This window comes from Mauremys mutica, chromosome 7 (assembly GCF_020497125.1).
Source record: "Mauremys mutica isolate MM-2020 ecotype Southern chromosome 7, ASM2049712v1, whole genome shotgun sequence".
Classification (NCBI taxonomy): Eukaryota; Metazoa; Chordata; order Testudines; family Geoemydidae; genus Mauremys; species Mauremys mutica.
Genome location: NC_059078.1, coordinates 60,886,144 through 60,899,760, shown reverse-complemented (window position 1 = coordinate 60,899,760; position 13,617 = coordinate 60,886,144). Strand labels below are relative to the sequence as shown.

Genomic DNA, 13,617 nt, shown 5'->3' with positions numbered 1-13,617 from the left:
TCGCCGTCCACAGGCAACACAAACACTCCTCTCTAGGCCTCATAGGCTCTGCTGTCACTCTACATGTTAGCGATAAGCACACTCCAGCGCTCGAGCCTGCCGAGCATCTCTCAAGTGTCCAACCCCAGGTCCACTGCACACTCACAATATTTGCAGATTTGCTGCTTCCAAAGGAACTATACACCCCAGGTTACCAGTTCCACCTCAGATCACCGCTCCACTTAACACGCAGCACTTATATATGTTTATAGTGAAATCAAGTATAGGTTTTTTTAACAAAGCATGGAGATTCAAGTAATAGCTAGCAGGCGTATTAGAAACAAATGGTTACATATAAACCAAAATCATAACACACGTTCTAGAGCCTAGATTTAATTAACAAGATATTCTTATGTCTAGTAGAGTATTGTTCACCCAAAATCCTTGCAGCGTTTTAGAGCCAGGTTTGGGTGTGACCCTCCTTTCAGGAGATAGACACGCTGTCGGCTTGCCTCCTAGGTGAAGGACTCAGTATGATTCCTTACACTCCAAAATATACAAGAACAATCCTTTGTCTTTATTCATAAACAGGACACCCGCTGCTGTTTGTGTCGTCTTGTCAATTTCACAGTCTTTCATTTCCTCACTTGCTCAGTATGCAAATAGACATACATTATGAGGCATACAATACACAAGTGGACAGGCAGGGAGACAGGTGTCTGTTACCTCCTGTCTGAAAGGAACATTTCCAAGGTACATCACCTCCTGGTGACCTGCCTTAACTTCAAGATCTTGAGAACATATTTTCATTATAGACACATAACTCCTTAAATATTACCCACACATACATTTTCTAATAATTACGATGACCATTGGGTTACTGGCTCTCAGCAGACACCTCACATGCCACCCCTCAGTGCACTTTTGTGCATATATCTGACACAGTGTCTGCTAGTGAGGCTACCAGTTCTAGAAAACCAGACAGAAAATCTTATGGGTCTAGCCTTGACTGGCCTCCCCATCTGTCCGCAGCTTACGTTTTGAGCCACATTCTTCTGTGAGTGACGCTGGTGTAAATTTGGAGGAATGCTGTGGATATAAGTGGTGTTACTCTGGATTTACACTGGTGTAAATGAGAGCATGATTGAGCCCTTTATTTCTGCTGGAATATTTTTCTTGATCTCCCGTGTAACAGTCTCATTAGTGTTTATATTTTGAGACAGGAAGCCAACTCCTCTCACTTTCCACCATCTGCCGAAAGCAATTCAGATGAAATCTATTCTGTGGAGTTGGTTAAAGAAGACGGGACTCTTGGAATCAGTGTGACTGCAAGTATAATTGTTGATCTTGCAATGCATCCTTAACACTGTGACATTACCCGGTACACATGGCAAAGTGCGGCTCTAAAGGAAGATGTACTGATAGCGATACCCAGCACATGAATTTCAGCCTGAGATCCCAATGCTTGATGAAGTGATTATAAACCACGGGTTCTAGTCATCCCGATTCTCACCATTAGAACCCTGGCTGAGGAGCTGCAGTGGCAGAAAGTCAGCCTGGATAAAGGTCACAGCAGCATAAGCTCCCATAAACCCTAATGCAGCTGGAGGCTTGAAAGTGTCTGGGTATGCCAGGGAGGGGCCTGGCCAATGCATCTGGGAAATGCACCAATTCAGAGTATTCCCTAGACAGTGTCTGCTAGTGAGGCTACCATGGGGTCTCAGTGGGAACATAATGTTTCCTTCCCTAGTTCAGAGGTGCCAGGATGGGCAAAAATGGCAATGCTGAATGTTATTTCACTGGGAGATAACACCCCCTACTGCATCTGGGGAATTAATCGATCGTTCCTATAGATCCAGGGATCACTTCACCAACCACTGAAATGCAGCTGCCACTGGGGTGGAAAGCAACAGGCATTTAATAGTGTGTCATAGATTTCATAGAGTTTAAGGCCAGAAGGGACCACTGTGATGCAGAGGTAGATTAGGGGTTTGGGGGGCCCTGGGCCACAGCAAGTGGAGGCCCTTCCCCACCCCTTCTGCCTGCAGTCCCCTCCTCCCGGCACTCCTGATAGGCAAAATGGATTGGGGTTTGGCCCACCCCCTGCCTGGCACTCCTGCCGGGGAGTAGGGTTGGGGTGCGGGGGCTTACCCCGCTCCCTGGCAGGAACGCCCCTGCCCTGCTCCCCGGCAGGAGCGCCAGGCGGGCAGTGCACATCAGGTTGTGGGGGCGCCCCAGTTGGCCGGGGCCCCTGGGTATGGGCCATGTTAACTCAGTGACTAATCTGCCCCTGCTATGATCATCTATGTATAACACAGGCCTGTGTATAACACAGGCCAGAGAATCCCATCCTATGGCCTCGATACTTAGTGAGCCCAATATCTTGTGGCTGAAGTATATCTTCCAGAAAGGCATCCAGACTTGTCCACTTGAAATTGCCCAGGGATGTGGTTTGGCAGAATGGAATTAAGTGAGTTTGGAATTTGCCCAGGGCCTGGGGACTCACATTTCTCTTCTTGGGGAAAGTGCCGTAGGATTGTGAATGGCTCCAAGTGGTCAGGAGTCACAACCTTGTTTTTATATCTCCTCTGAAACATTAATAGCCATTGAGTGCATTGCACAGATTTAGGGAGTTGGGGCTGTTAGCAGGCTTTGAGATGTAACCACATTCCCAATGGCATGGGGAGGTGTTTATGAATTAATATGATTAAATAATTGTGTGTAGCCTTATCGATCTGCCCAGTGCTTTACAGAGAGAATAAGACATGGCTGTTGCTTTGAGGAGCATGTTACTCCTAGGTACAAAATGGGGGAGTAGTATCTGTTTCTAGTCCACCCCACCCCCATTTAAAAAATATGCAATTTCTGAAGCCGTTGTTGATTTCTGAAAAACTCTGTTCAGAATTTGCTTGGTGACACATCAAAATATGGTTTTGATTTTACCAAGGGAGGAGAAAATCATGCTAAGGCACTAATGTAAATGGTGGGTGAATATTTGCAGGGTGGGATCAACACTACCGTGTGTGATGGTGGAATATACGTGAAGTCAGTTATCCCCAGAGGACCAGCTGATAAGGATGGACAAATAAAAAAAGGTAGGACATTTGACAGTACAATTCTGCACTGCAGAATTAAATGTTTGGCTCTGCGTTCTCTCTAGGGGTCTTTGAAATGTGTTAACAGTTACAAGTTGGAGGGGCAAACAAAACTATTACCTTCCAGCTGTCTGGGATTCAGAATATGCAATCCCTGTAGCTCACACTGGCAATACCTGGTGTCCTTTTGTAGATTAGGGAACTCTATGTAACCACACATCTGACCAGTGGTTCTCAAATATATGTTCAGTGACTCCACTTGTGAACATCTTTCAGTGTTGCTTTTGGTAAGTAAATCACATCAGTGCATAATCTGAAGGGTCTCTCATTACAAGGGCTATATAGGAAATACTGCAAACACAGCAGTAACGGTATACAGTTGTAAAGCCTAACTCACCAAGATCAGTCACAATTGGCAAAGTGCTGGTATCTCATTCCTGTTAGATTAAAACGCCAAAGCGACTTGCCCCGATTGTTGTCTGCCTCAGGTGATCGGCTGCTGGAGGTGGACGGGATCAGCCTCTGTGGCATCACGCACAAGCAGGCTGTGGAATGCCTGAAGAAATCTGGCCAGGTTTGTAGAAGGGGAGATCTCAATGATGGAGCAAGGGGCTATTTCATGTGAGTCTGGGTGGCAGAACTGGTCCCAGGAACATTTATTTTCTGCTCTGTTAGTTGGAGAGAAATGAAAAGCCAATACTGACTATGCGGAGTGTCAGGGGAACTTGTCCATCATCTTGCTAGGTTGTCAGGCTGCTTCTAGAAAGGGGACGTCACAAATCTGCAGAGCCGTGTCCAGCTGCTAAAGACAGAACGGAGGAGAAATCTGTGATCGTTTCCTTGGCAACGCCCTTGTCAGCAAGTCCCAACGGCTACTCCTTTGCAACAGATGGTGAGCAATGATAAAGGCACCCGGGGTGTCTTCCTCCCACTTACTCATTCCATTCTGTAAGAAGTGAATGGAAGATAATATGAGATTTGCACTGGTCACAAAAAGATATGCCAGAATATTTCCTGCGGATTATACAGTGTAACTACATATTGAATAAATAGAAGCATTACAGGTGATGCTAGTGCCATGATTTAAATGAATTTGTTATTTCTGAAGCATTTTGGGTTGCAACTCAGATACACCAGCTAATTTACACCAGTGTAACCCTGCTGAGGTCAGTAGAGTGACTCCTGGTGTATGCAAGAGCAAAATCAGGCCTGGCAGGTATTGTGAGTGGCCCTTTTTGCTTTATCCCCTGGCTGAAGCACTACATATGCACAGTTAATTGATCAAGGGATGAATAATGGTTCCCTGTGCAGGGGTGCACCAGTCAGGATGGGGCAAATAGCCCCTTTCTCCTCCTCCACCGCATCCTCATGCCAGAGGCAGCCAGACACTGCCATGAGCACGAGGACAGAGTGGCCATGTCACTCTTGCTAAAGGAGGAGTGCCTGGGGCAGGGGTGTGGCCTATGATGCACTTACCCTGCCAGGAAACCAGAGCTGAAGAGAGCTGTTACTGCCCTTCTTTGATGGTCTAGCACGGGGGTGGGCAAACTTTTTGGCCTGAGGGCCACATCAGGGAATAGAAATTGTATGGCGGGTCATGAATGCTCACAAAATAGGGTTGGGGTGTGGGAGGGGATGAGGGCTCTGGTTGGGGGTGTGGGCTCTGGGGTGGGGCTGAGGATGAGCAGTTTGGGGTGTAGGAGGGTGCTCCATGCTGGGATTGAGAGGTTTGGAGAGTGGGAGGGGGATCAGGGCTGGGGCAGGGGGTTGGGGCATGGGGAGAGGCTCAGGGGTGCAGGATCTGAGCGGCGTTACCTCAAGCGGCTCCCGGAAGCAGTGGCATATCACTTCTCCAGCTCCTAGGTGTTGAGTGGCCCCTGACCTTTGGAGCAGGGCCCTGCGGCGGCTTCCAGGAGCCATGTGGTGCAGCCCAGACCCGGCGCCCCGCCTGGAGCACCAGAGCAGGGCCGAGCCGGCACCAGCGGAAGCTCATGGGCCGGCTTAAAATGGCTCGCAGGCTGGATGCAGCCTGCGGGCTGTAGTTTGCCCACGTGGTCTAGTAGGTCCCCCTCTCAGTTCCCCCAGAAGCACTCAGTCTACAGGGTGCCACCACCCTCCAGCTCCTTCACCTCCTTCCCAGCACCCCTCTTGAGGCAAAAGCCAGGATTTAGCCCTATATGTCTGGGAGGAGGGCATGTCCCTCTGTCTAGTCTGGAAGAAAACAACAGGTCTGATTCTGCTCTGCACAACCCTAGATTTACTCTAGTGGCCCTCCCACTACTCCTGACTGATGCTGGTACAAGTAACATCTGAATTAGACTCAGTAAATATACTATAAATCACTTCTGGTGTCTGCAAAGTATTTACAGACAGCCCAGACCAGGTGCAGAGTCTGTCCTCATCTGCCCCAAGGCAATGTTCCTCTCAATTAGTGCTACAAACCAGGAGCAGATCTGCTGAGGCAGAGGGCGTCGTTTTTATATAGGCACTTTTCAGAGCTGAACGGCACTTTATGGGATGCGTGCGCTGTGGAGCACACACAGGTTCCTGTCCCCTCTTTGAACAGATAATACGTTTGAAGTCAAGCTGATGAAGAACTCTGGAGGCCTCGGCTTCAGTTTTCTGCAGATGGAAAGAGAGGCTTGCGAACACCTCGGAGGAGAGATTGTGAGGATCAAAAGACTGTTTCCAGGGCAGCCAGCTGAAGAGAATGGAGAGATTGAAGTCGGAGACGTCATTTTAGCTGTTAATGAGAAACCTATTCAAGGACTCTCGTATCAGGTACCAAGCAGGGCTCTGCATGGGCCTCCCGCTGTGTAACATATTAATTAAGTGTAAATGAAGTTTCACCCCACCATTTTATTCTTGCCCAAAGGGCTCAATACAAGCAGCACTCTACTGAGTTTGGATAAAATCGTTATGCAGAATTTCCTTCACTATTTAATTTCCTTGCTCTCCACTATTGACATACAAAATCTATTGGCAAACACACACCAGTTACTTAATTAGCTGCAGTCTGTGTTGCTTTTAGATACATGAGTTGACACACTTTCCCCTCGGGTTCATATGTGTTTTATAATGTCATGCTAAATACCATGTGCAAGATTTCAGTATAATGATATAAAGTTTGTCTAGAATGAACATTACTCCAGATTTACACCAATAGGTTTGGATTTGGATCTCAGTTCTATCTTGACTGTTTATTTTTCAAAATATAATATTTTCTTTCCTTGTGAAATCATCTGATAGATCTACATGAATAAAACCATGGTTAATGAGGGTGCCTATTGCTGAACAGGGGTGATGGATAATGTTATGTAACTCTCTTATTGAAAGCATAGCGGTGTGGTTAGCAAGAGACAGGGCATTAGAAGACTTGCATTCTATACCCAGTTCTGCCATTGATACTTTATGTGACCATTAACAAGACACTTAAATTTTCCATGCAGTGGTTTCCCCATCTGTAAAATGAAGATAATAATACACTATTTACCTACTTTGAGCTTCTCTGATGGAGGGAGCTATATAAGTGTATATTATTGTTTTACTCAAGTGCTATATTAAAAAATGACCTTGTATAAATGACACCATAGAGTTCCGTATTCACCATGTCGCACTGGTTTCAAGTTCAGATCTGCTCAGGTGACATTTAAAAGTATGGTTTGAAAACAGACAGCTGTGCAAATGCCACCTGGGATTGGAGAGTCAAGCTGGGTCCTCTCCACTTTTTGCATCATCGCCATAAGCAAGGGTTTGGAGGCCAAATTAGTGCTCCAGTGACACTTGAGGAAGGCCAAGTGGGTTAACACTGGCATCACTGAGGGCATAAACTGAAGGTAGTGAATGTAATATGGCCTACTCAATCTTCCCTGCCACTACTGATGGCCAAGATAAAGAGAGCCCAGCTTGACTCTCAGATCCTAGTTGAGTTTGCACAGCTGGCTATAGGAAAAAACATAATTTGATTGGCAAACGGGGATGCTCTGTCCTGGAAATCAGTGAGACACAGGGAATATGGAACCCCAGCTGCCATAGAATCACACTTTAAAGCCTCTTCCATGGCTCTTCCAGTCCTCGTCCCTCTGAGAGCGAGGCATGCTGGGAGGGAGGAGCAAAGTGCTGACAGCCTGAGGGATCCGGAGGCATTCTGCCTTGTGTATGGAAGGGGGCCTTTCAGGCAATGTGCTCTGTAGTTCCCCTTACTGCTGCCCCAAAGTGCACATCCTGCCTGCTGCTGCTCACAACATGAGTATGGGGGGCTGCATTCCTGGTGGGCTCTACAAGGCCCTTGCAGTGCTCAGACAGGCCCCTCTTGCCAGTGCAGATATTCCCCTACATACCCAGAGATTAGAACAAGTTTGAAGGGGGAAAGTGGCGTTTTCCTCCTTTCTGCATTTCCAGTTTTTAGCCAGGGCAGGAAGTGGGAATGGCTCGAGGAAGGGGCTGTTCCCACAGCATCCTCAGTCTGGTTAGAAGCAGGCCGTCCTAGAAATCCCCCAGGGCTTTGAAGAGCATCCTAGCGTCTCGGTTCTTGTTCAAATTCCAGGCCCCGGGAGGTTTGCCCATCCTTCATGTATGATGATGTAACTTGTACTGTAGCATTAGAGCAAGGCCTTCAACATGCAGCTGGGGCAGGAAAAGTGCTCCTGAGTCTTCACACTGTGTTTGTGGAGAAGGGTCTCTGGCAGTGCTTGCTATGCAGTGTGCAAGGCTGGGGCTAAGATGTTCTGTGCTGGTTCAGGCATTCTGTCCGCATGCTGAATTCGCATCCCCTCTGGTCAATGGCCTCCCCGTAACTGGCTAGACATCCTTTCCATACGCTGCTTGGGACAGATCATCCCAGGCATGGGAAGGGCACAGGCAGAGGCAAACCCAGCAGATTCAGCACAGTTCCTCCATGAGTGGAGAGGTAGAGTACAGAGAGTCCAGGCAGTGGGATTTTCCCCTAACTCCATGTACCAATCAGCACCACTCCTTGGAGGCCTCCGCAGCAGGTCTGCAGAGGAAAAAAATTGTGTTGTGGCCAGTCCGAACAGATCTGAACTGAGACTACATAGGTCCAAAACCCACATGCAGCAGCTGTGGTAGCTGACTGTGGAGGGCTGCAGATGTATGTCATGCCCTGCCCCTGGCTTGAGGAAGAGTGTTCCCTCCCCTCCAGCTCCCTGTGTAGTGTCCCTGTGCTCAGCCCCTTTATTCAGTCTGTGCATAGAAATCAGGATTTGGCCTTTTAGGTACTTGTTCTTGTTAGTGCTGTGGAGAATTGCTGCGGCTGCTCAGTGCTGTTGTTGGAACTCTGATGTCAGCTGCGCTAGCAGAGAGTGCACCTGGCCGGTTCAGCAGAACCTCGATGTTGTTCATAAAGAAAGAGCACAGGCTTGGTTTGGTGGCCAAGGCACCCAGTCAGGTTTATTGCCAATGAAGCACAGTGCTAGCACGCTGGCTCTGTGGTTACAGGTACGCTAACACTTGTTTGCCCAAGACAATGATGCCCGCTCAGTCAGCGCACCAGGACGCTGTCCCCTCGGTGAGTGCAAAGGTGCCCCTCCTATGACTTCTCCTTTTATACACTGATACAAACAAGTTACGCATTACACTCCAGACGTGGTTAGTTACCACCCTTCTGCTTGTACCTGCTAGTTTGAACAAAACATCCTCAACCATTATCCTGTTATCCCATCCTTATCTTACGAGGGGCCAGTGTGTTCCTGTGCCATCCCTTGGGAACTTGTTTACATAGTTACTTGAGGACTCTGGGTGTCCTTGCACCATCCTCTGTGGTCAGGAATGTGCTTACTTGGTTAGCCAATACCTGGTGTATTGTTATTTTGCCAAGGCCAGGCCTGCTCTGGTTCACAGCCTTTGGTTTACACTGTTAGTTATGCCTAGGGCTCCAGCAAGGCCTGCAGTTCTTACAGAAGGTACCAAATCAGAAGAAACCTGGGGGGGGGGGCGGTGTTTATGCCCAAGGGGTTTGCTTTTCCAACTAAGTTATAGGTTACATTGTGTACACTTCTTGGGTGTAATTTACATCCATCACTGCAACTGAAAGCAAAGAGCCATTGAATCCAGGTGGCCATTGGAAGGCCAAATCCTGAGCTAGTATAAAAGGGCTAATTCTGCCACCGGATGCATGTCCTAGAGCAGTGATTGTGGGCACTGGAATGCTGCTGACTAATGGCACAACTAACCTTGCTCCTTCAGTCATGAACAGAGAGGGATGTGCTGCAGCTTGGGGGCTGTGTATTACCTTACCAGGCTAACAGAATTTCCCCCCTGTGTAGGATGTCCTGCACTTGCTGAGAGGAGCTCCTCGACAAGTCACGCTGCTTCTCTGCAGGCCTCCAAAAGGTCTTCTTCCGGAAATAGACCAGAGCGCACTGGTAAGACAAGCCTTCTTAGTACTGCACTTGCATCCGTAGGCCTGGAAACGCTCACTGAAGCACTTGCTAATGAGTCTCAAACAAAAAGGACATGGATTATTCCCCCCTCCGTCAGGCAGCTCTGTTCTTTTCCCTTCCTTTCTGTCTTGGGGTGGTCCCCTGAGAGAACTTTCCAGCCTCAGTCATTGACCAAAACCACCAGGTCTTCTTAACCACTGCTGTGCTTTAGAATATATTTTATTTACAATCAGTAGCAAGCTTCCCTGCTTGCTTCTGGGGAAGGGAGAGTAGCAGCAGCTCATCCTACTTACTTCTGCTTTCCTCCGGGCCCCCCACTCTCTGCGCAGCACTTCCTTCCTGTGTGCTTATATAGTGCTAGCTGCTGGGGACACTTCCACCCGTGAGCCCCTCAGTTGTCTCTCCACTCAGATAACTGGCCTGCTTTGTCAACTACCCGCCTTCAAAGCTCAGTTAATATAAATGAGTGGGGATCTGAGTGGCAGGGTGCTGAGCCAGCTCGCGACTGAGCCCGCCCTGGTACGCTCGTCCAGCAACAAACCCTGCTCCCACAATTCAGCAGTGACTTTCTCAGTAGCCAGAGTAGTAAGAGGGGAGCAGATCTGCCCCGCTGGTGTTTCCAGTCTGATCTTCTTGTGGCACTGTAGCACTGAACCAGCAGGATGCCAAAGGGTGATTGCAGTGTTCTGGGGCAGAACTGTGGCATTCTAGCCTAGGCCAAACATTGCACACGTTCTAAGCAGCAGTTTTCTGGGTGCTAATCTGAAGCTTTAAGTAGACTGGACCATTACTGAGATTGGACATGAGATATTGAACCTTTGACCTCGAGGCTGCCAGTTAGTGAACTTCATGAAATGCCACCAGTGGTCTCAGTCCAGTTTCCTGTGTGCAGATGTTCGCCTCTCAGAAACCACTGTCATGACTAGTACTGATTAGCAGGGACAGCAGAAAGGCCAAAGTGTGAATGGGCTGAGGAGCCTGAACCTAATTTCCTTCTATGGTCTTGTCTACACTAGAGAAATTTGGTGTGCCAGACAAACTCCTCCTGTGCTGTACCACATCTCATATCCACACACAAGCACTCCCTTGGTGCACAGGCCTTTGGATTAGACTTGATTCAGGCCAGGCTGACCACCCTGTGGTTCCCCATCATGCCAGTCTTCACTGCCACAGGGCCTGGTTGGATGGAGATCGCTGTTAGAATAGTCCCCATGGGACAAACAGATGCCCACACTACTGTGCTTCAGGGGCCTGTCTGCTCTTCTTTCTGCACTCTGCTGCACAGGGGTCAAATTGGCTGGAAGCCACTTGCTGCTAACTGGAGATTGTCCACACACCGGAGGGCAGTGAAAGGAGGAGGAGAATGGGGCCCGAAAATGTATCTTGCTGCTGCTCATACTGCACCTATTTGCTGAAGAGAACTTCCAGGCTAGTCTCCAGAGTGGGGAGTCGGGTACCTCCCACTAGCAATACATTCACTGGGGAAAAGTATTTTCCACATCCTTCTTTCCCTGGAGATTCAGCTTTTTATAGTGTCTCTCAGAGCTATTCTTCCACCACGCCACCAGCACTGTGGTGTCCTGCATGGAGAGCCGGTTGATAGTGGCTCTGCTGTGTTCCTCTTGGCCTGTAATAGAGGAAGATGGTGAAGGAGTGATAGGAGAGGGAGGCGAAGCTAGATTAATCCCTCTCTCTGTTGTTTTGATAGACCCCAGTGCCTTCTCCGGTTAAGGCGTTTGGGACCATGACACCATCTATCCCAGAGCCCAGTGGTGGTGCATCTCACACTGCTAGTGAGAGGGACAGTACCTCTCCAGAACTGGAAGACCATATGGATTCTGAAGCAGTGGCCTCTTGCGGTGACCCTCCTGAGGACGAGAACTTTTCTCCTGAGGAGCAGGACATGGAACCTTCCCAAGAGAAGCCACATGACAGGCCTGGAGCCCACAGTGAGCGCTCCTACAAGCACCTCTGGAAATGGCGTCGGGAAGCCATTGCCTCTGAGACATTCCTGTCTCTGGAGGAAGAGGTGATGCAGAACTGCTACTCACCATGTGAGAGCGGAAGGGCTGAAAGGTAAGAAGCGCGGAGCTCCACCCTGTGCTGCTTCCACTGGCCCTTAGAATTTTGCACCCAAGTGAAGTGCTGGGGTTTAAACACAAGGTTCTGTGCTTTTAACTGTGGTGTTAATTAACCAACATTTCCCCTTACCAGCTGTTCATGCCTGTCCCAGCCTGCTGTCTCCACCTTCTCCGGCCTCCTTCCTGGAACTGTGCAATAAGCTGCATTGTGAAAGAGTTGAATGAATAATGCATTATGGAAATAAACTGCATTGTCTAGCCAGGGCCTCATTCAGCTTCCATTGAACACAGCGGAAGGACCCCTATTGACTTAACTGGGAAATAAAGTAATTGAGATCTAGTTTAAGGTCCCTGTGTACTACCAGAATGGTAATAAAGGGCTACGGAGTAAATGAGAATCAGGCCCATGGTCTTTTCCAAGCCCTTTTTTACTAAGTACAAAGGGAAGCTCACCAATATTAAAAGCATAAAGTGTTCATAAGATTCTATTTCCAGATTCTGTACAATTTTTAAAGAAAGGAAAGGCTGTTAAAAGAACAGAGGAAAGAATATCAAGTTCATTCAGGTACCATTCTGCAATGTGAAATTCTCCAGCCGTCCTCCCCGTCTCAAAAGAAATGGGAGAGGAGACGCCGTGAAATGAGTGCTCTGCTGCGGATGGTGGGGGGAGCTCTGGGACTGTAGCACAGGAGTGAGAGCTCTTCCAGAGGGCCATTTCCTCTGCAGATTTATGAGATATTTGCGTTAGGAGGTGCTTGTGCCTATTCTCACATACAGCCAGTTGAGATCCTGGGGTGGCTGTCCAGATTCCCTTAGCGGCAATGACAGTACCAGAAATTCAGGGACTCTAGTACCCTTGCTCAGGGTGAATTCACGGGGTGGCTGCAACACAAGACCACCTTTAGCTCACCCATTCCCCAAAAAGCTCTTATGCATTTATGCATTCGAGCATTTCTAGTGTGAAAACTTGAGCCAATCAGTATTTGTTGCGTTGGAAGTTTTCCTGGCGGCAAATAGTTTAATCAGAAATGGAAGATTTTGCAGGAAAATGGCAATTCCAATGATGATTTTTTATTTTTTCACAGGAAAAAAGTCTAATAGAAATTTTAGTTTGGTATCAACTTAAAAAGTCATTTTGTTTCTGCTTCTGGGTTTAAATAAACCTAAACAAAATTGACACTTTATGTCAAAATGTCCATTCAAAAGGGTGATCTTCATTTCATTTCAACTTCAGATAGCCTTCTGTTTAAAAAAACTGAACCAAATTGTAATTTTCATTTGAAATGGGATGAAAATTTTCATTTCCCATTGGTTCAAAACTTCCCACTGGAGAAAAGACTTTTTATTCACAGGTTTCAGAGAGGTAACCGTTTTAGTCTGTATCAGCAAAAACAACAAGGAGTCCTTGTGGCACCTTAGAGACTAACAAATTTATTTGGGCATAAGCTTTTGTGGGCTAGAACCCACTTCATCAGATGGGTTGTAGCCCACGAAAGTTTATGCCCAAATAAATTTGTTAGTCTCTAAGGTGCCACAAGGACTCCTCATTGTTGTTTTTTTGTTCACAATTTCACATGGGAAAGAATTACATTTTTTGATCAACTCCAGTAAAAACACCTGGAGAATTAGGATGATGTAACTTTGGTTATGTCTATGTAACCCATGCCTGCTTGGTGTGGCACTAATGAGTCTGCTACAGCTTTGGCTAAGTGCCACGTGGCTTTTAGCTCGTGCAGTAGAGGCTCATGCATTAAGCTTCAGATATTCCAGGTTCGATTCTGCCTGCTGATGAGCAGGGTCTGTGGGGATTACATCTACACTTCAAACTGGGTGTAAATTCCAACTTGAGGAGATGTACCTGTGCTAGTTCTGATCGAGCTGCCATGCTAGGAACAGAAGTGCAGCCACAATGGCGTGCGTTGCCCCAGGTACACTTCCATCTGAAACCCTAGATCTGGGGTCGGCAACCCTTGAGAAGTGGTGTGCCAAGTCTTCAGTAATTTAAGGTTTCCCGTGCCAAAATAAATTTTACATTTACAGGGGCCCCCGACAGAACCCCCG

General features: G+C 47.7%; 1 protein-coding gene across 1 annotated transcript in view; it reads left to right on the top strand.

The window, feature by feature from the left end:
- FRMPD2 (FERM and PDZ domain containing 2) overlaps positions 1 to 13,617 on the top strand; it is a 103,179-nt gene that overhangs the window by 41,941 nt on the left and 47,621 nt on the right. Inside the window, exons 22-28 of the mRNA XM_045023661.1 lie at positions 1,203 to 1,307; positions 2,981 to 3,074; positions 3,563 to 3,648; positions 3,819 to 3,966; positions 5,641 to 5,855; positions 9,359 to 9,457; positions 11,184 to 11,551. Coding sequence (XP_044879596.1) covers positions 1,203 to 1,307; positions 2,981 to 3,074; positions 3,563 to 3,648; positions 3,819 to 3,966; positions 5,641 to 5,855; positions 9,359 to 9,457; positions 11,184 to 11,551 — 1,115 coding nt within the window. The remainder of the gene's footprint in view (positions 1 to 1,202; positions 1,308 to 2,980; positions 3,075 to 3,562; positions 3,649 to 3,818; positions 3,967 to 5,640; positions 5,856 to 9,358; positions 9,458 to 11,183; positions 11,552 to 13,617) is intronic.